This window comes from Oncorhynchus masou, chromosome 24 (genome assembly GCF_036934945.1).
Source record: "Oncorhynchus masou masou isolate Uvic2021 chromosome 24, UVic_Omas_1.1, whole genome shotgun sequence".
Taxonomy (NCBI): domain Eukaryota; kingdom Metazoa; phylum Chordata; class Actinopteri; order Salmoniformes; family Salmonidae; genus Oncorhynchus; species Oncorhynchus masou.
Window position 1 is genome coordinate 58,639,519 of NC_088235.1, and position 27,503 is coordinate 58,667,021.

The 27,503-nt window shown below is 41.2% G+C and overlaps 1 protein-coding gene across 1 annotated transcript in view; it reads left to right on the plus strand.

Annotated features, from left to right (window-relative positions):
- LOC135511411 (PDZ and LIM domain protein 7-like) overlaps positions 1-27,503 on the plus strand; it is a 74,122-nt gene that overhangs the window by 18,095 nt on the left and 28,524 nt on the right. Inside the window, exon 3 of the mRNA XM_064932927.1 lies at positions 620-771. Within this exon, the coding sequence (XP_064788999.1) occupies positions 620-771 (152 nt within the window). The remainder of the gene's footprint in view (positions 1-619; positions 772-27,503) is intronic.

The window sequence follows — 27,503 nt, forward strand, 5'->3', positions numbered from 1 at the left end:
CCAATCATGTGAAATCCATAGATTAGGACCTAATGAATATATTTAATTTGACTCATGTACATGTCATACAAGAAAAATCTTTGAAATTGTTGCAGATTGCATTTTTTTTGTCCTGTGTAAATTGTTGCCAGTAACACAGTTAGTCATTAACCCTCTAGATAACATGTACACAGCCAAACCAGCTCTGCTAGGGCGAGTAAAATGTTCAGAGTGAGGTGTTCTCTCATTTGCGTCTGGAAGTAGCTAGCCAACTTTAGCCAATTAGCTTGACTGGCGTCGTGAAGTCAGAACGCTCAGATCAACCCTACTCCTCGTCAGTGTGCGCTCTGAATGCTCCAAGAGCGAAATGCTCTTAATTAACAAACGGGCAATCTGACAACGCTCTGAGCGCACTTTGACACACTGGGGGCAATTTACGAACGCACCCTATGATTTGATGTTGACCATTGAGTGTCCATTGTTGAAGGGAATTATGATTGTTGACCATTGTGTGTGTGTGTGTGTGTGTGTGTGTGTGTGTGTGTGTGTGTGTGTGTGTGTGTGTGTGTGTGTGTGTGTGTGTGTGTGTGTGTGTGTGTGTGTGTGTGTGTGTGTGTGTGTGTGTGCTGACTATCCACAGATCACCCCTGGGAGCAAGGCACAGCAGGGCAACCTGGTCCAGGGTGACATCATCGTGGCCATCGACGGTGTCAGCACTGAGGGCATGACCCACCTGGAGGCCCAGAACAAGATCAAGTGTGCCAGCTTTAACCTGGCCCTGACCATGCAGAAGTACGTACCACGCACAAGCACACACACTCGCATGCACACGCGTGCGCACACACAAAGAATAAAGAGTCTCTCTGTGCCCCTCTCCACCTTTCTGTGAGGGCCAACTCTTTAATAGTGGTCTAATTGAAGATTAGACAGATTAGGTGTCATTTTTAGAAAGGAACAAGGGACAGTGACAGAGTGGGCTGCCTGTTATCCCTGTCTGGATGGACAGACCTGGAGCCGATTTTAGAGGTAGAGATGTGGCTGCACTGTCATCTGAGGACTGAGGAGCGAGGGAATGGATGGAGGGAGGGAACATAAATGATGATATTTTCACACCTGTCCTGGCTAAAACTAGAGAACCAAAGATAGCTTTCGTATACTTTTATCGCAGGACAAGCACAAATACGATGTCACTTTTCTTGCTCTGTTGACACGGTATTTTGTCCATACAAATAACCAGAAGTGCACTCAGTGAATGTTTATCAATGTTACTATATGAAAAGCTAATCGGTGTAACAATATTATAAGCAAGCAGCATATGTCTCTGGACCATGCATGAATTTATTAGTTTGGAATAAATGCTTATGTACAGACCCATATCTCACGACCAAACCTAAGGCAAGACAAACCGCGAATGCTAATCTGTCTGCAAATTCTGTGTGTTTATTTTGTGTCACACAAACAGGAAAGTTAGAGCAGTTGACAGCTCTCGTCGTCCTTCACATTGGCTCATGTCGTATTCTCATTAATTTGAATCTGCTTTGCTGCAAGGCTTGACTCCTGCTGAATCATCCCCAGCCATTGATCTACAGCAAACACATGGGATGCCTTCAATTACTCACACACGCACGCCTTCACACACAATCTCGACTCCCAAGGTTTCAGAGACTAGATAAAGTGATCTTGGGAAAAATGCATCTCAATAGTTAATGTGTGATATGAACGCTTCCTATATCAAACCTTTAGCAAATTATTAAATACAGCTTGGAAAATTCCAGAAAATGATGTCATGGATTTAGAAGCTTCTGATAGGCTAATTGACATCATTTGAGTGAATTGAAGGTGTACCTTTTGGATGTATTTCAAGGCCTACCTTCATACTCAGTGCCTCTTTGCTTGACATCATGGGAAAATCAAAAGAAATCAGCCAAGACCTCAGAAATAGAATTGTAGACCTCCACAAGTCTGGTTCATTATTGGGAGCAATTTCCAAACGCCTGAAGGTACCACGTTCATCTGTACAAACAATATTATGCAAGTATAAACACCATGGGACCATTCAGCCATCATACCGCTCAGGAAGGAGACACGTTCTGTCTCCTAGAGATGAATGTACTTTGGTGCAAAAAGTGCAAATCAATCCTCGAACACAGCAAAGGACCTTGTGAAGATGCTCGAGGAAACCGGTACAAAAGGATCTATATCCACAGTAAATCGAGTCCTATATTGGCATAACCTGAAAGACCGTTCAGCAAGGAAGAAGCCACTGCTCCAAAACCACCATAAGGTTGGAGGAAAAAGGGGGAGGCTTGCAAGCCGAAGAACCTCATCCCAACCGTGAAGCACGGGGGTGGCAGCATCATGTTGTGGGGTTGCTTTGCTGCAGGAGGGACTGGTGCACTTCACAAAATAGATGGCATCATGAGGGAAGGAAAATGATGTGCATATATTGAAGCAACATCTCAAGACATCAGTCAAGAAGTTAAAGCTTGGTCACAAATGGGTCTTCCAAAATGATCAATGACACCAAGCATACTTCCAAAGTTGTGGCAAAATGGCTTAAGGACAACAAAGTCAAGGTATTGGAGTGGCCATCACAAAGCCCTGACCTCAATCCTATAGAAAAGCTGTGGGCAGAACTGAAAAGGCGTGTGCGAGCAAGGAGGCCTACAAACCTGACTCAGTTACATCAGCTCTGTCAGAAGGAATGGGCCAAAATTCACCCAACCTATTGTGGGAAGCTTGTGGAAGGCTACCTGACACGTTTGACCCAAGGTAAACAATTTAAAGGCAATGCTACCAAATACTAATTGAGTGTATGTAAACGTCTGACCCACTGGGAATGTGATGAAAGAAATAAAAGCTGAAATAAATAATTCTCTCTACTATTATTCTGACATTTCACATTCTTAAAATAAAGTGGTGATCCTGACTGAAGGCAGGGAATTGATGCTAGGATTAAACGTCAGGAATTGTGAAAAACTGAGTTTAAATGTATTTGGCTAAGGTGTATGTAAACTTCCGACTTCAACTGTGTATATATATATATATTTTATATATATTTTTTATTTTACTTAGTCAGGGGAAACCCATTTGAGACCAGAATCACATTTAAAGGTGCCCTGAGCACAGCAATACAAGTGTAGAGAATTATCACCCAAACAAAGATTTAAAAAAATGTACATTACAATCTCTTCATTCAATCAAAACAACAGCTCTCATTCAACACATCTAATACTAGTCTTAAACTGCTCTGGGAGTATCAGGGAAACAAGATGCAATGAGTTCCGCAGGTTATTCCAAGAATGGGGGCATTAAAACTGAAAGCGGATTTACCTAGATTGGTAAGGACTATTGGAACCTTGAGAGTTAACCATCCCTGTGAACTGGTTTGGTGTCTCATATTTCCTATTTCAACAGTGAAGTGAGGTAGGTTGGAGGCTTTTTCAGGGAGCTTTGTAAACAAAACGGGAGGTGATCTACGGGACTTTATTGAGACCAGCCGAGTTTTCTGATACAGGAGGCAGTGATGAGAATTAAACCTGTCACCTATGATAAAGCTAAGTGTGCTATGGTAGACTGCATGCTAACGTTTCAGTGCTGTCTGCTGCGGTTTGATAAATGGTGTCACCATAGTCCAAAACTGGCAGGAAAGTTGATTATACAATCTGCCTCCTGCTGTTTGGAGAGAGTCCAGATCTATTTCGAAAAAAAGAAGCCCACTTTAAATCTTAGCTTTTTGACTAGCTCTTCTCTTTAAAAGTTAGATGTTTATCAATCCAAACACCCAGATATTTATAGGCAGGAACCCGCTCGATAAGAGAACCATCCAATGAGTAAATATTTGTCCATCTGAGACATTTTTGAATGAATTAGAGAACAACATCTATTAGGTTTTGCCCGCATTAAAGTACCTGTTTTTAAATCAACAAGGGCTTTCTGTAATGTAACAAAATCAGATTGGCGCTCTAACAAAGCTTGGTCAACAGTCGGTGCAATGGCATACATAACCGTATCGTCTACATACAGATGACTATTACAGGATTTAATAGATAGAACAATATTATTGATATAAATAGTAAAGAGAACAGGTCTCAAAACCGCCCCCTGCCGAACACCTTTGGTAATATTGAGGAAATTAGACTTGACACAGTCATTGTGTCCTGTCTGTCAGATAGATCGTTCTTAAACCGTTTGCAACCCTCCGGATCCAAGCCAATTTCAAACAGTCTTTGAATGAAAAGGGAATGGTCATTACATTTACATTACATTTAAGTCATTTAGCAGACGCTCTTATCCAGAGCGACTTACAAATTGGTGAATTCACCTTCTGACATCCAGTGGAACAGCCACTTTACAATAGTGCATCTAAATCATTAAGGGGGGGGGTGAGAAGGATTACTTATCCTATCCTAGGTATTCCTTGAAGAGGTGGGGTTTCAGGGGTCTCCGGAAGGTGGTGATTGACTCCGCTGTCCTGGCGTCGTGAGGGAGTTTGTTCCACCATTGGGGGGCCAGAGCAGCGAACAGTTTTGACTGGGCTGAGCGGGAACTGTACTTCCTCAGTGGTAGGGAGGCGAGCAGGCCAGAGGTGGATGAACGCAGTGCCCTTGCTTGGGTGTAGGGCCTGATCAGAGCCTGGAGGTACTGCGGTGCCGTTCCCCTCACAGCTCCGTAGGCAAGCACCATGGTCTTGTAGCGGATGCGAGCTTCAACTGGAAGCCAGTGGAGAGAGCGGAGGAGCGGGGTGACGTGAGAGAACTTGGGAAGGTTGAACACCAGACGGGCTGCGGCGTTCTGGATGAGTTGTAGGGGTTTAATGGCACAGGCAGGGAGCCCAGGCAACAGCGAGTTGCAGTAATCCAGACGGGAGATGACAAGTGCCTGGATTAGGACCTGCGCCGCTTCCTGTGTGAGGCAGGGTCGCACTCTGCGGATGTTGTAGAGCATGAACCTACAGGAACGGGCCACCGCCATGATGTTGGTTGAGAACGACAGGGTGTTGTCCAGGATCACGCCAAGGTTCTTAGCGCTCTGGTCAATGGCGTCGAAGGCCATTTGGCGTCGAAGGCCATTTAAAGGTCTATAAATAAGGCAGCACAATGATTTTTATGATCGATACAATTTGACACAATCTAAAACGAGCATAGTGGTTGATAAAACCAAACTTGTTCCCATTTTAGAATATAGTGAGTTCTTAGCTGGGAGTTGGTCAAGGATTCTAATATCTTGACTAGGCAAGATAACTTGGAGATTGGGCTGTTGTTACCTAAGTCAGGATCTCCACCCGTATGTAGGGTGAGAACATGTGCCGCTTTCCAGATCACAGGGATAACATCAGTAGAAATGATCAAGTAAGAAATCCAGGTCAAAGATTCGACAATGAGTGGGGCAGAGAGCTGTAGTAAGAATGGGTCAAGTGAATCAGCCCCTGTGGATTTTCTTCTTTACATTGATCTTTAAATACATCCGAGACAAAAAAAATGGTTGAAATGAAAATAACCAAGATTGTATGACTGGAAGTACATCATTCTCTACAATCTGTTTTGAGTTACATAAACTCTCTGTAGAGAAATGTTAGGAATTCTCAGAAACTATTATTCAAAAAAAATTAGGCTAGCTGAGGCAAAATGGTTATTAAAATCACCACACATGTCCATTGCGTCTATTATGGGACCAGAGGCAGTCATACCCTGCAGTGGCAATGAGGGGGTGGAGTTTTGTTTCAACGATTTGACCATTTCCCAGAAGTTAGATGGATAACCACCACTCTCTGATAGAAGTATGTGGATTTTGCTTTACAATCCAGAGATGGACATTTGTTTCTCTAAGGTCTGAAGGATTGCCAATCAGACATATAATCAGTCAGTCTAACTTAGCCCGGGCTAATATTTATTTCCCATCATTTCTCAGACAATGCGGGTGTGAACCGAGGATTAGCTCTGTCCTTTACCCTTAGTTTTTTTTATACAGAGCATGCTTATCTGCAATAGCATTAAACAGAGAATTAAAACAATTAAGGGCCTGATCTGAGTCAGAGACAGATGGCATAGACTCCAAATCAGACAAGAATAACCTAGGCTACTCAGAGATTTGCGTGTGCACCACCGACCAGGTACCTGAAGATGGCGCTGCAGCGGTCTTATGTACTTCTGAACATTTCTGCTGTTTTGTGTACTTTTCTTTAAGCTGATCCTAACTTTGTTTTGTGCATAAAGTGTACATTATAACAAGTCAGAGACACATCAGAATTCGGCATAGACTTGAACCAAGATTCAGTAATAATCCGAAATATGTCCACTTTGGTTTGAGAAGCCAGAGTTACAATAAAAATCATTTTCGAAATCGAACTTACATGAGTCAGCCAGGCTGCAGCTGTGAGATTTCAGATCAGACGGAATCTCTAAAACAACCATGCATTGTTAAGTAGATACAGTAGGACTGTACCTACTTAAGATTTCCCAGAACTGTACCATTAACCTATGCCTCTAACGGGAATGAGAGTTAAAACAAAAGTGAATGAGCGTTACCTGTTGTGGGCCAGGACTGAAATCCCATCACTTTTTTTAGTACATTTGCAATGTTAGAACTCAGCATGTTTGCTGATCCAAGTCTCTTTGTTACCTGTTTGTACCGCATTGCATCACTCAGGTCAGTGGCGAAAGCATGTCAGGTCTCACTTCTTAGTCCCTACTGACTTTCTACTTCTCTATTTTGGGAGATTCTTTTGTTTGTTTGTTCACCTCAGATTCCAGTCATTGCCTGTCAGTTTATGTTCCATTCTGACACTTGGGGTAGCCACAAAAACAAATGGCCTGCACTATGCTTTGTATGTGGAATTTTGCTTCAAATGGCATATGCAGTGGACAGGAAAATAAAAACTAGTGAGTCATTTAAGGGTCACACTCCCAGACGCCTGTGTACTGTGGCTGGTGTCAGAATCAGGCTGCTCTCAGTAGCAGTTTTTGACACGTTCCTAATATTGAGTTGCACCCCCCCACCCCCCCACCCCACCCCGCCCTCAGAACAGCTTCAGCTGACCCCCATCACAACCACCCCAACCTCCCTCCCCTCATCTCCTGTGTGGTTCCACATGCTGTTTTTCATCAGCCGTCTGTTTGTTGTAAAACGGGGAGTGTAGGCTGGATCGAGGACGTGCCTGTCCTCCCACTGAGGGATTGATACGAGAGGAGGCCCTCCTGCCGTGCCTTTGCAGAGCATGTCATTGTCTCTATCACCTCTCCTCTCCTCTTCCTTTCTTCTCTGTTTTCCCAAGAAACACATTTCGTCTTAATTTGTTTTTCTTTTGCCGAACCCCCCCCCCCATTACAGAGACCATGTTTAAAAAAAATGGGTTGAAAACAACTCTCACCAGAAGACAGGGAAGAAGACTGCTGGGATAAGAGGGTGTGGTGGATGGAGTTCGATATGACCTCTGCTTGTATAACGGCACCGCAGTACCTCCAGGCTCTGATCAGGCCCTACACCCAAACAAGGGCACTGCGTTCATCCACCTCTGGCCTGCTCGCCTCCCTACCACTGAGGAAGTACAGTTCCCGCTCAGCCCAGTCAAAACTGTTCGCTGCTCTGGCCCCCCAATGGTGGAACAAACTCCCTCACGACGCCAGGACAGCGGAGTCAATCACCACCTTCCGGAGACACCTGAAACCCCACCTCTTTAAGGAATACCTAGGATAGGACAAAGTAATCCTTCTCACCCCCCCCCCTTAAATGATTTAGATGCACTATTGTAAAGTGGCTGTTCCACTGGATGTCATAAGGTGAATCCACCAATTTGTAAGTCGCTCTGGATAAGAGCGTCTGCCAAATGACTTAAATGTAATGTAAATGTAATAATGTGTGGAGATGTGAGAGTAGTGCAGCATCTGCGTGCTGTTCCAGTGGGGCGTGTGAGCATTGGAGGTGGAGTGCGACCAGAGGACTTACCGAGGGTGGAGAGTGCACCAGAGGAGGGGGGTCCACAGCGGAGCGGAGGCAACCAGAGGCGAGCAGTGGGAGGCGAGTTACAAGTGGATCGGGAATTCAATGAGGCCTTTGGGAAGAAGGGCTTACATTTTGATGAAGTGGGTAAAATTGACTGGTCACCTGTGCTAGATAGTGTATGGGTAGACAGTGCCAAAGAAGCCTTTAAATGTAGATTCCTTGATGTGGTGAATGTGATGGCTCCCATTAGACAGGTCAGGGTAAAGCAGAGATCTAGCCCTTGGTTTAATCATGAGATTCTAGAATCTATCCAAGCCAGGAATAAGGCCTTTAAGAACTCTCAAGAGCAGCATGATTTTGTCCTATATAAACGTCACAGAAATGAAGCACAGAGCAGGATGGATGAAGGGGTTACTTTGCCGAGAAAATAATTGAAAACAAAAACGACCCTAAAAAGCTTTGGAAATCATTTAAGAAACTAGGCTGTAGTAGTACTACCAAAAACAAACAAAACAGTATTGGACTGAACATCAAAAGGGAGATGGTATATGAAAAGCAGAGGTTGCCAATGAATTCAACTCTTTAAAAAAAAATATATATTTTACTTCTGTTGCCAGCAAGCTGGTTAGCAAGCTGCCCACCAGTTCTGGTCTGTATGGAAGCAACCAACTCAAGAAGTATTATGTAGAGTTAGGGGTTCAGCAAACTATTTTTCTTTTACAAAGGTAGTAACGGACCAAAATAGTCAGAATGCTGGCAGAGCTTAAATGCTCCAAAGCCACAGGCCTGGATAATATTCCTGCAAGGTTTCTAATAGATTCTGCTGAGCAAATTGTCCCTTGTATTACCCATATTGTTAATCTCTCTCTTGAACAAGGCATCTTTCCCGGGGACATGAAACAAGCTAAAGTTATACCTCTATATAAGAAGGGAATAAAGTCTGACCCTGGGAATTATAGGCCTGTATCTATCCTCTGTGTAACATTAAAGATCCTGGAGAGAATTGTACATGAGCAAATGTAGCAGGGTCTAATGTATGATTTTCAGTCGGGTTTTAGAAAAAACATAATCCACTGATTCATGTCTACTTTACTTGACTGACTTCATCAGGAAAGAGATTGATGAGGGAAATCTGTGTGGAATGGTACTGCTTGACCTACAGAAGGCATTTGATTCAGTTAACCACTGTCTCATAATCTCCAAACTGGAGACACTGGGGTTAAGCAGTATCCCTCTAGGCTGGGTAAAGTCCTATTTATCAGGAAGGGAGCAAGTAGTAGAGGTAAATGGTTCACTGTCTCAGGCTAAACCAATGAGTTGTGGCGTTCCACAGGGGAGCGTGCTTGGGCCTCTGCTGTTTTTATTGTATATTAATGATATGAAAGATGCTTGTTCTTGCAATCTTTTTCTTTATGCGCATGACTCTACACTTCTGGTGTCTCACAAAAGTAAAACTACGTCTGAAATCAGAGTGGAGTTAGGGGTGGGAGGTGCTGACTACTAAAACCTCTGTTAGCTACTTGGGATGTATCATTGATGGAAGCTTGGGAGGTGTGAGCATGGCCAATATGGTGCTAGGGAAGGTTAATGCCAGAACTAAGTTTTTGGCTAGAAAGTCCAAGCTGCTTGAAAAGGACTCCATGAAAGTGCTAGCTACTGCCCTTATTCAATGCCAATTTGACTATGCTAGTACTTCCTGGTTTGGTGGCTTATCTACATTTATGAAGGGGAAGCTCAAGATAGCCCAGAATAAGTTGATCAGGGTAGTATTGAAGGTGAGTCCACGTACTCACATAGGTTGGAGCTGCTTTCAGGAACTAAACTGGCTGCCTGTTGAGGCTAGGGTGTCCCAGATTAGACTAGGTTTGGTTTACAGGATAATTTATGGTCCTGCGCCCAGATATCGACGTGATTTACTTTCCTCGTGTTAGGGATGCACACAATCACAGCACCAGATCAGGTGTTGCTGATGTGGGCTTATACAGGTTCAGGAGTAATGCTTGGAAAGGTACTTTCTTGTGTACTGGAGCCTCAGAATGGAATGAGTTGCCTCTGCCTATAAAAGCAATGTCTTCTCTGGGCAGCTTTAAAAATAAAGTAAAAATATGTTTGATGTCTTCTGTGCCCATATGAATAACCCCTATGATGTAACTGGAATGATGAGATAATGTTCTTCTTCTCTGTTTTTGTTTTATTATTTCACTGCTGTACTGTGTTCGATCTTGTCGAGCCATCTTGTCTCAAGAGGACCACAATGGAAATAAGTCCCAGACTTTATTGTGTGTTATTCTCGACGATTTTATTCATGGACATGTATGGCTTTTAAGTTTTATGTGTGCTTGTTTTTTTTAAATGGTTGAATTAATAAACTAAACTAAAAACCAGTGGCGGCGGAGACTAAGAGAAGAGTGAAAAGACGGGGTCTGGAGCCATGCAGTCATGAAGCATCTATAAAAGTGTCACTAAGTGTCAAAGGAACCAGTAAAAATCCATGAATGTTCTAAAGAAGTATTTTGCATCGTTTCTATTCTCAAAGCATTTTTTCAATGTTTTTTTTCCACCAATCATACACTTTCCACACGATTTACAGTATGTTGTGTGTAAAGATGTATATATTTTTTTAAAAGTTGTGCAATGTTTATACAACCCCCTTTCAAACGGTCCCATTTTTACCACTTTCTTGCCAGGATAAGCCTTTTATACCTCACGTGCTCATGCTGGCACAATTGCAACAAAAAAGTGATATTTCACTGGTAAGAAAATATATACAGATTGTACACAAGTCCAAAGCTAGGACACACCTACTCATTCCAGAGTTTTGTTATTTTTACTATTTTCTACATTGTATAATAATAGAGAAGACAAACTATGCAATAACACATATGGCATCATGTCGTAACCAAAAAAGTGTAAAAACAAATCAAAATATATTTTATATTTGAGATTCTTCAAAGTAGCCAACCTTAGTCTTGATGACAGTTTTGCACACACTTGGCATTCTCTCAACCAGCTTCAAAGGGTAGTCACCTGGAATGGAAAAACATGAACAAAGCCTTCAATAACACCCAAATGCATCCTTTTAGAAACTGCAAAGCTCTCAGTATAGTGATGCAGGCCTTTAGATGTTGTACACATGAAAAAGTTATACCGAACTTTATCCGCAACGTTATATTCCATTTTGTTGCGACTCAAGCAATACGTCTTCCTCCATTCTTATACATGTAACTGCCAAAATAAAATAAACAATTGAGGAAATAACGCATACAAAGTATATTGAAAGCATGGGGTGCTTCCACACAGGAAGTTCCAGACACTTGTAGAATCTATGCCAAGGCACATTGAAGCTGATATGGTGGCTTGTGGTGTTCCAGCGCCCTATTTTATGTTGTTTCTTGTATTTTGAGTTATATGTAGCAGCAGGCTACAGCGAAATGGAACAGCTGGATAGGGAAAAGAGCTTGAGTTGCGCAAAAGGGAATATAACATTGCAGATGGAGTTCAGAATGACACAATTTCATGTGTATTACATCTAAAGACCTGCATCACTATACTGAGAACTTTTCAGTTTCTAAAATAATATATTTAGGTGTTTTTGGAGTCCTTGTTAATATATTTTCATGGCCCCATATGACACAAAGGAAGGGATTTGCTGTTTGGAATAAGTTTCTCAAAAACGTGAAATCATCAAAAAAAAAATGGTGTCTGGACCCTTCTATAACATGGCATTTCCATAACAAAAATTGAGATTAACTTGTAAAGAATTATACTTCTCCTTTAACACCACTTTTTTCACATATGTGGAGAATAACACTATTTCACCACCACATGTGGGCTCCTGAGTGGCACAGGGGCACTCCATCACAGCGGCACTACAGACCCTGGTTCGATTCCATGCTGTTTCACAACCGGCCGTGATTGGGAGTCCCATGCGGTGGCGCACAATTGGCGCATGTCGTTAGGGTTTGGCCGGGGTAGGCCGTCCATTGTAAATAAGAATTTGTTCTTAACTGACTTGCCTTGTTAAATAAAGGTTAAAATGTGAACTGCAATTCCACATGCTAATGTGAGATTTTCACATGAGTTTTTGCACATTCAATTTTCATGTTAACTTTTTAACATGTGAAACTGCAAATTTTACATGTGCAACTGCAATTCACATGTGAGGTGAAAACATGTTTTTTTTATCACATTTGAAAAGGTGGTGTTAACATGTGAACTCTACATTTTATACATCTGAAAATATGGTTTCACAGGTCAAATTTAAGCTACACATGAGAAACTTTCAAATTTGACATGTTTTGTGTTGTTGTAAGGGCACCAATGATGAGTGGGTGTAAATGTGGGCCGATATGGGTCGACGTCTATTTGAATAAATACATTTTATTTGTCACCTGCGCCAAAGACAACAGGTGTAGACTTACTGTAACCGTGAAATGCTTGCTTAGGAGCTCTTCCCAATGATGCAGAGTAAAAAAATGGAATACATAAAAATACGACAAATAAAATACACAAGAATTGAGCTATATACAGGGAGTACCACATCAATGTGCAGGGGTATGAGGTATTTCAGGTACCTATGTACATGAAGGCAGTGTAAAGTGGCTAGGCATCATGTAGAGAATAATACAAGTCAAATAAAGAGCAGAGTAGCAGCAGCATATGATGAGTATAAAAGTGTGTGTGTGTGTTTGTGTCGTCGTTATGCCTGTAGTGTGTGTGTGTGTGTGAATGTGGCAGGGTTTTGTGGGAGAGTGTCAGTGTAGTGTGTGTGTGTGTATGTAGTGTGTAAAATGTATTGGAACTGTGGCACATTTTTGTTGTTGTTTTGTCTCTGTTCTCCAGCACTTTGGATTTGAAATGAGACACATTTATTGTGAATAAGAATAGAATGTTTCTAAATAAAGATGAGTAAGAAAGTTACAGACCCAGAAATATCATACCCCCAAGACATGCTTTTTTTGGGGTATGATCTTTGTGTCTAACTTTCTCACTCATCATTATTCACGATTCATGTAGGATTATCCGTAATCATGGTTTCATCCACATTAATGCAGAAGTGTTTGGAAACATTCTATTCTTATTTACAATAAAGTGACTCCAAAATGACACAATACATTATTTACCATGAATTTATATTGGGCACAAATAAATCTGAAACACAAGCTAAACAAACAGAAAATACATCCAACACATTTGTAGAGCCACACACTTGATGTAATCATTGCATTCTAGGAATATGAGACCAAATACTCAACTTTTTACTATTTTAATACACATATAAGCGAATTTGACCCAATACTTTTGGTCTCCTAAAATGGGGGGACAATGTCCAGTTGTTTCTAAATGGTTCACTCAATATGGTTGAAGTAAGCTGAGAGTTAAGCTGTGAGTCTGCACTTCATAGCCATTTTATCATTTCAAAGTGCTTTCGTACAGAGCCAAAACCACATAAATTGTGTCAATGTTCCAATACTTTGGAGCTCACTATATAGTGTTCAGTGTGCACACAGTAGAGTCAGTGCATGATGGGGTCTGTGCAGATAGTCTGGGTAATCATTAATGAACTATTTAGCAGTCTTATGGCTTGAGGGTAGAAGCTGTCTCTGAGCCTGTTGTTCTGAGCGCCGATGCAGCAGAATGAACAGTCTATGGCTTGGTTGGCTGGAGGCTTTGGCAATTCTTTGGGCCTTCCTCTAACACTGCCTGATATAGAGGTCCTGGATGGAAGGGATCTCGACCCCAGTGATGTACTGGGTTCTCCGCACCACCCTCTGTAGTGTTTTGCGGTTGAAGGTGGTGCATTTTCCATACTAAGTGCTGGAGCTGTAGTGGTGCAGCTATAGAACGTTTTGAGGATCCCAGGGTCCCGTGCCAAATCTTTTGAAGAGGCACTGTTGTGCCCTCTTCATGACTTTGCGGGTGTGTGTGGAACATGTTAAGTCCTTAGTGATGTGGACGCCAAGGAACTTGAAGCTCTCGACCATCTCCCCTACAGCCCCATCGATGTAGATGGGGGCGTGCCATCCCATTTTCTCCTGGAGTCCACGATCAACTCCTTGGTCTAACTGATGTTAAAGGAGAGCTAGTTGTCATGGCACCACATTTCTAAGTCTCTGACCTCTTCCTTGTAAGCTGTCTCATCGCAGTCGGTGATCAGGCCTACCACTGTTGTGTCGTCAGCAAACTTGATTAGGGTGTTGGAGTTGTGCGAGGCCTCGCAGTCGTGAGTGAATGGAGTACAGGAGGAGACTAAGCACCCACCATTAAGGGCCCCAATGTTGAGGGTCAGCACGTCGGAGGGGTTGTTGCCTACCCTCACCACCTGGGGCGTCGCGTCGGGGCTGTATGCGAATTAGAGTGGGTCCGGGGTGTCTGGGAGGATGGTGTTGATGTGTGTCATGACCCGCCTTTCAAAGCACTTAATTACAGATGTGAGTGCTACAGGGCGATAGTCATTTAGGCAGGTTAACTTGGAGTTCTTGGGAACAGGGACAATGGTGGTCAGCTTGAAACTTGTTGAGATTACAGACTGGGACAAGGAGAGATTGAACATGTCCGTGAAGACACTTGCCAGCTGGTGTGCGCATGCTTTGAGAATGCGCCCTGATGTTTTCTCTGGCCCGGCAGCCTTGTAAGTGTTAAAAAACAGCTGCATATATAAGCATACATCTTGAGTCTGGTTTTATTAAGAAATTAAAAATTGTTTTCTGCATCTCCAACAAAAATCTGGGTAAATAATTTGAAAGGAATGTGAGTCTTAGTTCACTCTGGCTATTTACTCCATTTTCAGAGCACTCTCGCCTGAGTGTGGCAGAGCGCAGAATAACTGATGAATTTATGAACTCTCAAACACCCTTTGAATATGGCCGTGAAGTGTTCTCTCATTGTGCCTAGAAGTAGCTAGCAAGCTATCCAACGTTAGCCAGTTAGCTTGGGTGCTTGAATGCTGTTGTGAGGTCAGAACGCTCGGATCAACCCTAATCCTCAGCCAGAGCATCCAGTGTGCGCTCTGCACGCGCAGAGAGCAAAACGTTCTGAATTTACGAAAGGACAGTCTGACAAAGCTCTGAATTTACGAACCCCCGAGCGTACTCGTGCACTCCAGAATGAATTTACGAACACACCCTTATTCAATATATTTAGTTATTGCTTGCATTTCTAAAGCCTACCAACCTTGACAGCAGGCATGCCAGTTAGACAAGCAAGCTATTGTAACTTATTTAATAGCCTGAAATGGATTCTTGGTAGCTAGTTATTTGTATTTATTTTGGATCTCCATCTTCCTGGGGTCCAAACACATTAAGACACTTACATTACACATGAAACAAAAGATAAAACAGTACATCATATAACATTATTACACCACTACATATCAACAATACAAAATGTATAATACCACCATACAACAATATTACAATGTGTGTGTAGAGTGTGTGTGCTAGCGTTTGTGTGTGTCTCTTCACAGTCCCGCTGTTCCATAAGGTGTATTTCTATCTGTGTTTTAAATCTGATTCTACTTCTTCATCAGTTACGTGATGTGGAATAGAGTTACATGTAGCCATGGCTCTATGTAGTACTGTGCACCTCCCATAGTCTGTTCTGGACTGTGACGAGACCACTGGTGGCGTGGGTATCCCAGCTGTGTGCCAGTAGTTTAAACAGACAGCTCGGTTCATTCAGCTTGTCAACACTTCTTACAAAGACAAGTAGATCTCTCCTCCAATTTGAGTCCTGAGAGATTGACATGCATATCATTAATGTTAGCTCTCTATGTACATTTAAGGGCCAGCCGTGGTGCCCTGTTCTGACTGAATTAACATTTTCCTGAGTCCCTCTTTGTGGCACCTGACCACAAAACTGAACAGTAATCCAGGTGCAACAAAACTAGTGCCAGTAGGTCCTTCCTTGTTGATAGTGTTGTTAAGAAGGCAGAGCAGCGCTTTATTATGGACAGACTTCTCCCCATCTTAGCTACTGTTGTATCAAGATGTTTGTGACCATAACAGTTTGCAATCCACGGTTACTCTTTATCCACAATATAGCTGGGGTGTAAAGCCATAACACATACGTCTTTCCAGAAACAGACTATGATCAATAATGTCAAAAGCCGCAATGAAGTCTAACAAAACAGCCCCCCACAATATTTTTTATAATCAATTTCTCTCAGCCAATCATCAGTACTTTGTGTAAGTGCTGTGCTTGTTGAATGTCCATCCCTATAAGCATGCTGAAATCTGTTGTCAATTTGTTTACTGTAAAATAGCATTGTATCTGGTCAAACACAATTTTTTCCAAAGGTTTACTAAGGGTTCGGTAACAGGCTGATTGGTTGGCTATTTGAGCCAGTAACGGGGGTTTCACTATTCTTAGGTATCAGAATTACTTTACCTTTCCTCCAGGCCTGAGGGAAGACACCTTCTAGTAGGCTTACAATGAAAATAGGAGTGGCAATATTTTCCACTATTATTCTGTAATTTTTCATCCAAGTTGTCAGACCCCGGTGGCTTGTCATTGTTGATAGACAACAATAATTGTTTCACCTCTTCCACACTTAGTTTACAGAATTCAAAATTACAATGCTTGTTTTTCAAAAAATTTGGTCAGATATACTTGGATGTGTAGTGTCAGCATTTGTTGCTGGCATGTCATGCTTAAATTTGCTAATCTTTGCAATTGAAAAAATCTTTAAAATAGTTGGTAATATCAGTGGATTTTGTGATGAATAAGCTGTCTGATTCAATGAATGATGGAGCGGGATATTTAAGGTGCTTCAAAGCGTTTTACTATCATTCTTTAAATCATTTATATTGGTTTCATATTGTAGCTAATTCTTTTTATTCAGTATAGTCACATGATTTCTAAATTTGCAATACGTTTGCCAATCGGTTGTGCTGACAGACTTATTTGCCATGCCTTTTCCCTCAGCCCTCTCAACCATACCATTTTTCAAATCTTCATCAATCCAAGGGGATTAAATTGTTTTTACAATACTTTTCTTAATGGGTGCATGCTTATTAGTAACTGGAATAAGCAATTTCATAAAAGTGTGAAGTGCAGTGTCTGGTTGCTCCTCATTACACACCACAGACCAGCAAATATTATTATTTTTATATTATTTTTCATCAACATAAGAATTACTACAAAATGTATTGTATGACCTCTTTTTTTTAAATTTACTGTAATTGCCCCAGCCTTTGGAAATGTTGGTTTTCCTAGATATGGCTACGACAGTTGAAGTCGGAAGTTTACATACACCTTAGCCAAATACATTTAAACTCAGTTTTTCACAATTCCCTGTCTTCAGTTAGGATCACCACTTTATTTTAATAATGTGAAATGTCAGAATAATAGCAGAGTGATTTATTTCAGACTTTATTTATTTCGTCACATTCCCCGTGGCTCAGAAGTTTACATACACTCAATTAGTATTTGGTAGCGTTGCCTTTAAATTGTTTAACTTGGGTCAAACATTTCGGGTAGCCTTCCATAAGCTTCCCACAATAGGTTGTGTGAATTTTGGCCCATTCCTCCTGACAGAGCTGGTGTAACTGTGTCAGGTTTGAAGGCCTCCTTGCTCGCACACGCCTTTTCAGTTCTGCCCACAAATGTTCTATAGGATTGAGGTCAGGGCTTTGTGATGGCCACTCCAATACCTTGACTTTGTTTTCCTTAAGCCATTTTGCCACAACTTTCGGAAGTATGCTTTGGGTCATTGTCCATTTGGAAGACCCATTTGCGACCAAGCTTTAACTTCATGACTCATGTCTTGAGATGTTGCTTCAATATGTCCACATAATTTATTTTCTTCATGATGCCATCTATTTTGTGAAGTGCACCAGCCCCTCCTGCAGCAAAGCACCCCCACAGCATGATGCTGCCATCCCCATACTTCACGGTTGGGATTGTGTTCTTCGGCTTGCAAGTCTCCCCCTTTTTCCTCCAAACATAACGATGGTCATTATGGCCAAATCGTTATTTTTTTGTTTCATCAGACCAGAGGACATTTCTCCAAAAAGTACAAGCTTTGTATCCATGTGCAGTTGCAAACTGTAGTCTGGCTTTTTTATGGTGGTTTTGGAGCAGTGGCTTCTTCCTTGCTGAATGGCCTTTCAGGTTATGCCAATATAAGACTCGATTTACTGTGGATATAGATACTTTTGTACCTGTTTCCTCCAGCATCTTCACAAGGTCCTTTGCTGTTGTTCTGGGATTGATTTGCACTTCTCGCACCAAACGTTAATCTCTAGGAGACAGAACGCGTCTACTTCCTGAGTGGTATGATGGCTGCGTGGTCCCATGGTGTTAACCTCCAATAGGCTAATTGACATCATTTGAGTCAATCAGAACTTCTAAAGCCATGACATTTTCTGGAATTTTCCAAGCTGTTTAAAGGCACAGTCAACATAGTGTATGTAAACTTCTGACCCACTGGAATTGTCTGTAAACATTTGTTGGAAAACTTGTGTCATGCAAAAATGATATGTCCTACTTGCCAAAACTATAGTTTGTTAACAATAAATTTGTGGAGTGGTTGAAAAACAAGTTTTAATGACTCCAACCTAAGTGTATGTACACTTCTGACTTCAACTGTTTATTGTGCTCACAACGTCAAATGGTTTTGGACACTGCTTTAAAGCAAATTTCTGCAGCATTCGTAAAGATGTGATCAATACATGTTGATTTCAATCCTGTGCTGTTTGAAACTACCTTGGTAGCTTGACTGATAACCTGATCCAGGATGCAGGCACTGGTTACAGTTTTTGAAGCTTTTTCTTGAGTGGGCAGCTTCATGAAGGCCAGTGGGTATATTGAAATTACCCAGAAAACATACCTCTCTGTTCATATCACATACTTTCTCAAGCATTTCAAACACATTATCCAGATACTGACAGTTAGTACTTGGTGGACTAGAGCAGCTTCCCACAAGAATGGGCTTTAGGTGAGGTAGATGAATCTGTAACCATATTATTTCAACAGTATTTTAACTTTCAATCCTCTCAAAGCTTTACAGGAATGTGGTTCTGAAATCGGCCCTAATTGGCATTTTTGTATTTTCTGTAGAAGTTATAACCATGTATTGCTACTAGAGGTCGACCGATTAATTGGAATGTCCGATTAATTAGGGCCGATTTCAAGTTTTCATAACAATCGGAAATCTGTATTTTTGGGCGCCGATTAAAAAAAAAAAATATATATATATATATATATATATATATTATATTTTTACACACTTTATTTAATATTTTTTTAACTTGGCAAGTCAGTTAAGAACACATTCTTATTTTCAATGACGGCCTAGAAACGGTGGGTTAACTGCCTCGTTCAGGGGCAGAACGACAGATTTTCTCCTTGTCAGCTCGGGGGACCCAATCTTGCAACCTTAGAGTTAACTAGTCCAATGCAATAACGACCTGCCTCTCTCTCGTTGCACTCCACAAGGAGACTGCCTGTTACGTAAATGCAGTAAGCCAAGGTAAGTTGCTAGCTAACATTAAACTTATCTTATAAAAAACAATCAATCAAAGTAACTAGTTAACTACACATGGTTGATGATATTACTAGATATTACCTATCGTGTCCTCCGTTGCATATAATCTGACTAAGCATACAAGTATCTGACTGAGCGGTGGTAGGCAGAAGCAGGCGCGTAAACGTTCATATAAACAGCACTCTCGTGCGTTTTGCCAGCAGTTCTTCGTTGTCCGTCAAGCATTGTGCTGTTTATGACTTCAAGCCTATCAACTCCCGAGATGAGGCTGGTGTAACCGAAGTGAAATGGCTGGCTAGTTAGCGCGCGCTAATAGTGTTTCAAACTTCACTCGCTCTGAGCCTTGGAGGTTGTTTCCCTTGCTCTGCATGGGTAACCCTGCTTCGATGTGGTGGCTGTTGTCGTTGTGTTGCTGGTTCAAGAACAGGGAGGAGCGAGGAGAGGGATGGAAGCTATACTGTTACACTGGCAATACTAAAGTGACTATAAGAACATCCAATAGTCAACGGTTAATTAAATACAAATGGTATAGAGAGAAATAGTCCTATAATTCCTATAATAACTACAACCTAAAACTTCTTACCTGGGAATATTGAAGACTCATGTTAAAAGGAACCACCAGCTTTCTCATGTTCTGAGCAAGGAACTGAAACGTTAGCTTCTTACAAAGCACATATTGCACTTTTATTTCTTCTCCAACACTTTGTTTTTGCATTATTTAAACCAAATTGAACATGTTTCATTATTTACTTGAGGCTAAATTGATTTTATTGATGTATTATATTAAGTTAAAATAAGTGTTCATTCAGTATTGTTGTCATTATTACAAATACATTAAAAAATATACATATATTTTTAAATTGTCCGATTAATCGGTATCTGCTTTTTTGGTCCTCCAATAATAGGTATCGGTATCGCCGTTGAAAAATCATAATCGGTCGACGTCTATTTGCTACCACTGTATCATCAAAGGTATTATCTAAGTGAGAGATGGTCAGAATATGAATGTCATCTGTGTTGTGAATGAGCCCAGTCAGCCGCCGTACTAGTCACTTTGACACGTTACTAGCAAGTTGTTTCTTGAGCTACATATGTTAATGTGGACTATTTTGAGCACTTTCTTGGATGCTTGATTGTTTTTATTGCTTTACTGGGAAGCTTATCAGCAGTAGACATGCTCATGTTATTAATTTTTGAGCTGATAGTGAATGGGAAGCAGCACATTGTGGACTTCCTACTAGGGCCTCAGTGCTAACAGTATAACTCTGGTTCATAGGCACATGATTACTGAATACAATAGCTGTAGGATCAACAGAGGCCTTCAGGGTAGTTAGGGAGACATAAATTAAGTTACTTACATTATCCCAGGGGCTTTGACAGAGACAATGTAAATTAATGCAGCATTATTGCAAGTCAACGACACCTCCTGGATCTGATCTTGAATTGGAAGCCCCCAGTGAAGAAGGCGCCAGAACCTCTGGATCCAGAGCGTCAACTGTTTCTGGTCTGTGTCCGGTCCGGGCTTAACATCTCCACCTAGGCTCCCGTTGCCAGATGACGCTGTTTTCGACTTCCATGGCGAGTGACATATCTCCATGGCTGGTTGGTAGGGTCGAGAACAGGAACATCCCCAAGTCATCCAGGAGCATCCTAATAGCTCCATTCTCCAGGGGAGGGGGATCTCTGCAGAGTGCCGGCCAGTTGGCTTTGGAGAGCCAACACCGCAGCGACACTTCCACCAGGCCAGAGCGGCATTCGGCTACTGGGGTAGAAGAGAGAGAAAAAGTAGGCGGGTGTGGATTCCGCAGCTACTTGTTTGAGAGTAGCCACTTCACCCCTGTAGTCCTCTGCAAGCAAACAGTTGCTACAATGAAAGTCCGGACGGTCCAAATTGTCCTGGATTAAAACAAAATTAACACAGCTCCTGTAGCATTGAAAACATTTAATAACCACCTCCTCTTAAGGATCGGACACTTTTTTTCCCCTTAAATTTTCGCCTAAAATGACATACCCAGATCTAACTGCCTGTAGCTCAGGCATTGAAGCAAGGATATGCATATTATTGATACCATTTGAAAGGAAACAATTTGAAGTTTGTGGAAATGGGAAATTAATGTAGGAGAATATAACACATTCGATAAAAGAAAATCCAAAGAAAAAAACAACAATTAAAAAAATGTGTACCATCTTTGAAATGCAATAATGTATTATTCCAGCCCAGGCGCAATGTAGATTTTGGCCACTAGATGGCAGCATTGTTTGTGCAACGTTTTAGACTGATCCAATGACCATTGCATTTCTGTTCAAAATGTTCTATCATGACTGCCCAAATGTGCCTAATTTGTTTATTAATAACTTTTCATGTTCAAAACAGTGCACTCTCCTCAAACAATAGCTGTAATAGCTGCTGTAAATTGGACGATGCAGTTAGATTAACAATAATTTAAGCTTTCTGACAATATCAGATATGTATATGTACTGGGAAATGTTCTTATTACTTACAACCTCATGCTAATCGCATTAGCCTACTTTAGCTCAACTGTCCCGCAGGGGATCCACCGAACCTGAAGAAGTTTTAATGTCAAAGTGGAATTTTGTTTTTAGTCATGTTGACAAATTAATTAAAAATAAAAGTTGAAATGTCTTGAGTCAATAAGTATTCAACCCCTTTGTTATGGCAAGCCGATATAAGTTCAGGATTACAAATTGGTTTAACAAGTCACACAATAAGATGCATGGACTCTGTGAGCAATAATAGTGTTTAACATGATATTTGAATGGCTACCTCCTCTCTGTATCCCACATATACAATTATCTGTAAGATAAGATTCAACCACAAAGACAAGGGAGGTTTTCCAATGCCTCACAAAGAATGACACCTATTGTTACAGTTTTGAAGGGCATAGTTACAGTTTTGACTTAAATTGGCTTGAAAGCCTATGGCAAGACTTGAAAATGGCTGACTAGCAATGATTAACAACTACCTTGACAAAGCTTTTTTTTAAAGAATACAATTCAGGTGTGCAAAGCTCTTGGAGACTTACCCGGAACAGACTCAAAGCTGTAATCGCTGCCAATGGTGACTCTAACATGTATTGACTCAGCGGTGTGAAAACGTATGTACAGTTGAAGTTGGAAGTTTACATACACTTAGGTTGGAGTCATTAAAACTCGTTTTTCAACCACTTTACAAATATCTTGTCAACAAACTATAGTTTTGGCAATTCGGTTAGGATATCTACTTTGTGCATGACACAAGTAATTTTTCCAATAATTGTTTACAGACAGATTATTTTACTTATAATTCACTGTATCACAATTCCATTGGGTCAGAAGATTACATACACTAAGTTGACTGTGCATTTATAAAGCTTAGAAAATTCAATTGGAGGTGTGCCTGTGGATGTATTTCGAGGCCTACCTTCAAACTCAGTGCCTCTTTGCTTGACATCATGGGAAAATCCATAGAAATCAGCCAAGACCACAGAAAAACAATTGTAGACCTCCACAAGTCTCGTTCATCCTTGGGAGCAATTTCCAAACACTTGAAGGTACCACGTTCATCTGTGCAAACGATAGTACGCAAGTATAAACACCATGGGACCACGCAGCCATCATACTGCTCAGGAAGGAGACACGTTCTGTCTCCTAGAGATAAACGTACTTTGGTGTGAAAAGTGCAAATCAATCCCAGAACACAGCAAAGACCTTGTGAAGATGCTGGAGGAAACATGTACAAAAGTATCTATATCCACAGTAAAACGAGTCCTATATCGACATAACCTGAAAGGCCGCTCAGCAAGGAAGAAGTCACTGCTTCAAAACTACCATAAAAAAGCCAGACTACGGTTTGCAACTGCACACGGGGACAAAGATCGTACTTTTTGGAGGCCTACAAAACTGATTCATTTATACCAGCTCTATAAGGAGGAATGGGCCAGAATTCAACCAACTTATTGAGTGAAGCTTGTGGAAGGCTACCCGAAATGTTTGACCCAAGTTAAACAATTTAAAAGCAATGCTACCAAATACTAATTGAATTTATGTAAACTTCTAACCTCCTGGGAATGTGATGAAAGAAATAAAAGCTGAAATAAATCATTCTCTCTACTATCATTCTGACAGTTCACATTCTTAAAATAAAAGGGTGATACTAACTGACCTAAGACAGGGAATATTTACAAGCGTTAAATGTCAGGAATTGTGAAAAACTGAGTTTAAATGTATTTGGCTAAGGTGTATATAAACTTCCGACCTCAACTGTATTTAGTTTTCTATAAATTAGCAAACATTTCTAAAAACATGTTTTCACTGTCATTGTGGGATTGTGTGTGTAAATGGGTGTAATTCATCAATTTTGAATTCAGGCTGTAACACAACAAAATGTGGAACAATTCAATATTCAATTCAGAATACTTTCTGCCGGCACTGTATACATGTGTATCAATAATAGGGCTGTTAGTCACGGTAATTAGGCTTCTCCATGCTCTGATGCTGCTGATGGTCATTAGTAGCCCACCAAACATGCTAACTGCCTGGTACTCGGCACTCTATTTTCCCTCTAATCACTCTGACCTCAATGCAAATGAATTCAAAAATCAAATTAAGCACTTCATGAGAGCCCATGAGCTCATGTTGCGCAACATTTCTGTAGGCTATGCAATTGTGTGAGAACAGAGTGGTGGCCTCCATTTTAAAAGAGGAGAATCCCATCAACTTTCTATAGGCTAGGGCTACTATATTTATTTGTCAACTTTCCTAATATTAAATATATTGCTTCTCTTTACAACAGCAGTATTGGCTGGTATGAAAATTAACCACAGGAAAAGCGTCCTTTGTTCGCTATTTAAGTGCATAGATGACATTCTATTTATTTATTTATTTATTCTTTTTTTTACGCTGCCCCTGTTTAGAGACAGGTGCATGATAATGGTCCATTCTAAATCAAAACAAATTTCACACTATTATTTAGTATATGTAAAGACAAGATTAAATCAAGAATAGTCTGATGGGTGACAATATTAGCCTATCACATGTGAATTATATATTATCACTTGTGGATGATGCCCAGCGTAAGGTAAGAAACACAGGTTTTCTTTTCTGTGAGAAAGACCCGATCACGTGATGGAGAGCTATGTGAGTGAGAGGTGCTTCGGTGCAGACAGCACTCAGGGAGAAGATAATTAGAATTATTATATTCAACCCAAGGTCACAACGGCCACTGGCCGCAAAAGGCACAGATGTTTTAGGGGGCATTATCGCCACACAAAGGGGATACCGCCAAAATATTTGAGGCATTATCAAGTGCTTGTCTAATGTTGAATAAGAGACTGATGAAGTGTGTACAGCCTGTGCAAAAAAGCAGAGTTCATGCCTTTTTAATAGATTTTTTTTCAGATCATCAGTAGCCTGGGGCGGCAGGGTAGCCTAGTGGTTAGAGCGTTGGACTAGTAACCGGAAGGTTGTGAGTTCAAACCCCCGAGCCGACAAGGTACAAATCTGTCGTTCTGCCCCTGAACAGGCAGTTAACCCACTGTTCCCAGGCCGTCATTGAATAAGAATAAGAATGTGTTCTTAACTGACTTGCCTGGTTAAATAAAGGTAAAAATTAACTTGTAAGTCGCTCTGGATAAGAGCGTCTGCTAAATGACTTAAATGTAAATGTATGATCATACAGCCTTACAATGTTACGTTACAGCCTTATTCTAAAATGGATTAAATAAACCCTATATTGACAAAGCAAAAATGTGTTTTTATACATTTTTGCAAATTTATAAAAAAAATAACAAACAGAAATACTTTATTTGCATAAGTATTCAGACCCTTTCTTATGAGATTTGAAATTGAGTTCAGGTGCATCCTGATTCCATTGATCATCCTTGAGATGTTTGTACAACTTGATTGGAGTCCACCTGTGGTAAATTCAATTGATTGGACATGATTTGGAAAGGCATACAACTGTATATATAAGTTCCCAAAGTTGACAGTGCATGTCACAGCAAACACCAGGCCATGAGGTCGAAGGAATTGTCCGTAGAGCTCCGAGACAACATTATGTCGAGGCACAAATCTGGGGAAGGGTACCAAAAAAGGCTACTGGGAAAGGGTACCTTCTGCAGCATTGAAGGTCCCCAAGAAGGTCCCCTTGGAACCACCAAGACTCTTCCTAGTGCAGGCTGCCCAGACAAACTGAGCAATCAGGGGAGAAGGGCCTTGGTCAGGGAGGTGACCAAGAACCTCATGGTCTCTCTGACAGAGCTCCAGAGTTCCTCTGTGGAGATGGGAGAACCTTCCAGAAGGTCACCATCTCTGCAGCACTCCACCAATCAGGCTTTTATGGTAGAGTGGCCAGACGGAAGCCATTCCTCAGTAAAAGGCCCATGACAGCTCGCTTGGAGTCACCTAAAGACTCACAGACCATGAGAAACAAGATTCTCTGTTCTGATGAAACCAAGATTGAACTCTTTGGCCTGAATGCCAAGCGTCACATCTGGGGAAACCTGGCACCATCATGGCATGGTGGTGGCAGCCTCATGCTGTGGGGATGTTTTTCCGCGGCAGGGACTGGGAGATTATTCAGGATCGAGGCAAAGATGACCAGAGCAAAGTACAGAGATCCTCGACTAAAACCTGCTCCTGAGCTCTCAGTCCTTCAGACTGGGGTGAAGGTTCACTTTCCAACAGGACAACGACCCTAAGCACACAGCCAAGACAACGCAGGAGTGGCTTCGGGACAAGTCTCTGAATGTCCTTGAGTGGCCCAGCCAGAGCCCGGACTTGAACCCGATCGAACGTCTCTGGAGAGACCTGAGAATAGCTGTGCAGCAACGCTCCCCATCCAACCTGACAGAGCTTGAGAGGATCTGCAGAGAAGAATGGGAAAAACTCTCCAAATACAGGTGTGCCAAGCTTGTAGTGTCATACCCATAAATAACCGATGTTGTAATCGCTGCCAAAGGTGCTTCAACAAAGTACTGAGTAAAGGGTCTGAATACTTATGTAGATGTAATATTAATTTATATATATATATATATATATATATATATTAGCAAACATTTCTAAAAACGTATTTTTGCTTTGTCATTATTGGGTATTGTGTGTAGATTGATAAAGGGGAATTTAAAAAATATATATTTTAGAATATGGCTGTAGCGTAACAAAATGTGGAAAAAGTAAAGTTGTCTGAATACATTCCGAAGGCATTGTATAGCCCAACGAACAACTAAAGTTCCATTAATACCTCTAAATTGAGCATATAGGAGTACCTATTTCTTTGTTATCCACTCAACATATAATAGCTGCATGTGCGCACTCCCTCAAATCGTTTGGAGAAAATATCCTTTCTATTTTATCGAGCTTTGCTCAATTGAATTCTTCATACTATATAATAATGCCACGGAATTCTAAGCAAATCTTGTCTGCTAAATGAAGTAGTGTAGCCCACAGCCATATGGCATAGCATTAGGACCTAATATAAGGACAACTAACTCAGAGTATGCTATTCTGTTCTTCATTTAATAGTCTCCATTTTCTTCATATCATGTTTCTTTAGACCTGTCTAAAATAAATAATGGATTTATTGTGAAGGTGTAGGCTATATTACATGGATTTATTAGACTTTTTAAAATGTAGATGTTCCAAAGGTCTGCATCAGTGGCATGTAGGCTGCGTGGCAGCCAGGAGATGCTACCGTGAGACTGGCAGTTATTTGCTTGACATACCCCCCCCGGCTGAGGAAATGTTGTGACCGCCACAGCCCTAATCAATGCATCGCCATGGACTACTATTATAATGGAGTGGATGGCACAGAATTAAGAAATAACTATTTCAACTCAGGTGCGCTAAGTAACCTTTTACAGAGTGGCATTACAGAATTTGCCGTTCCACATGTGGGGACATTGCTACTGCAACATGTTGTCAGCACCTTTACACAGGTGAGGAGGAAAGCACTATTTTACCCCCATGTGTGAACTTGCAATTTCACATGTGAAAGTGACATTTACACGTGTCCACTGGGCCCAGACGTCAATTCAGAGTCTATTCCACAGTGGTTCATCATCATTTCATTGAAATGACATGGGGGGTTATTTTTTTA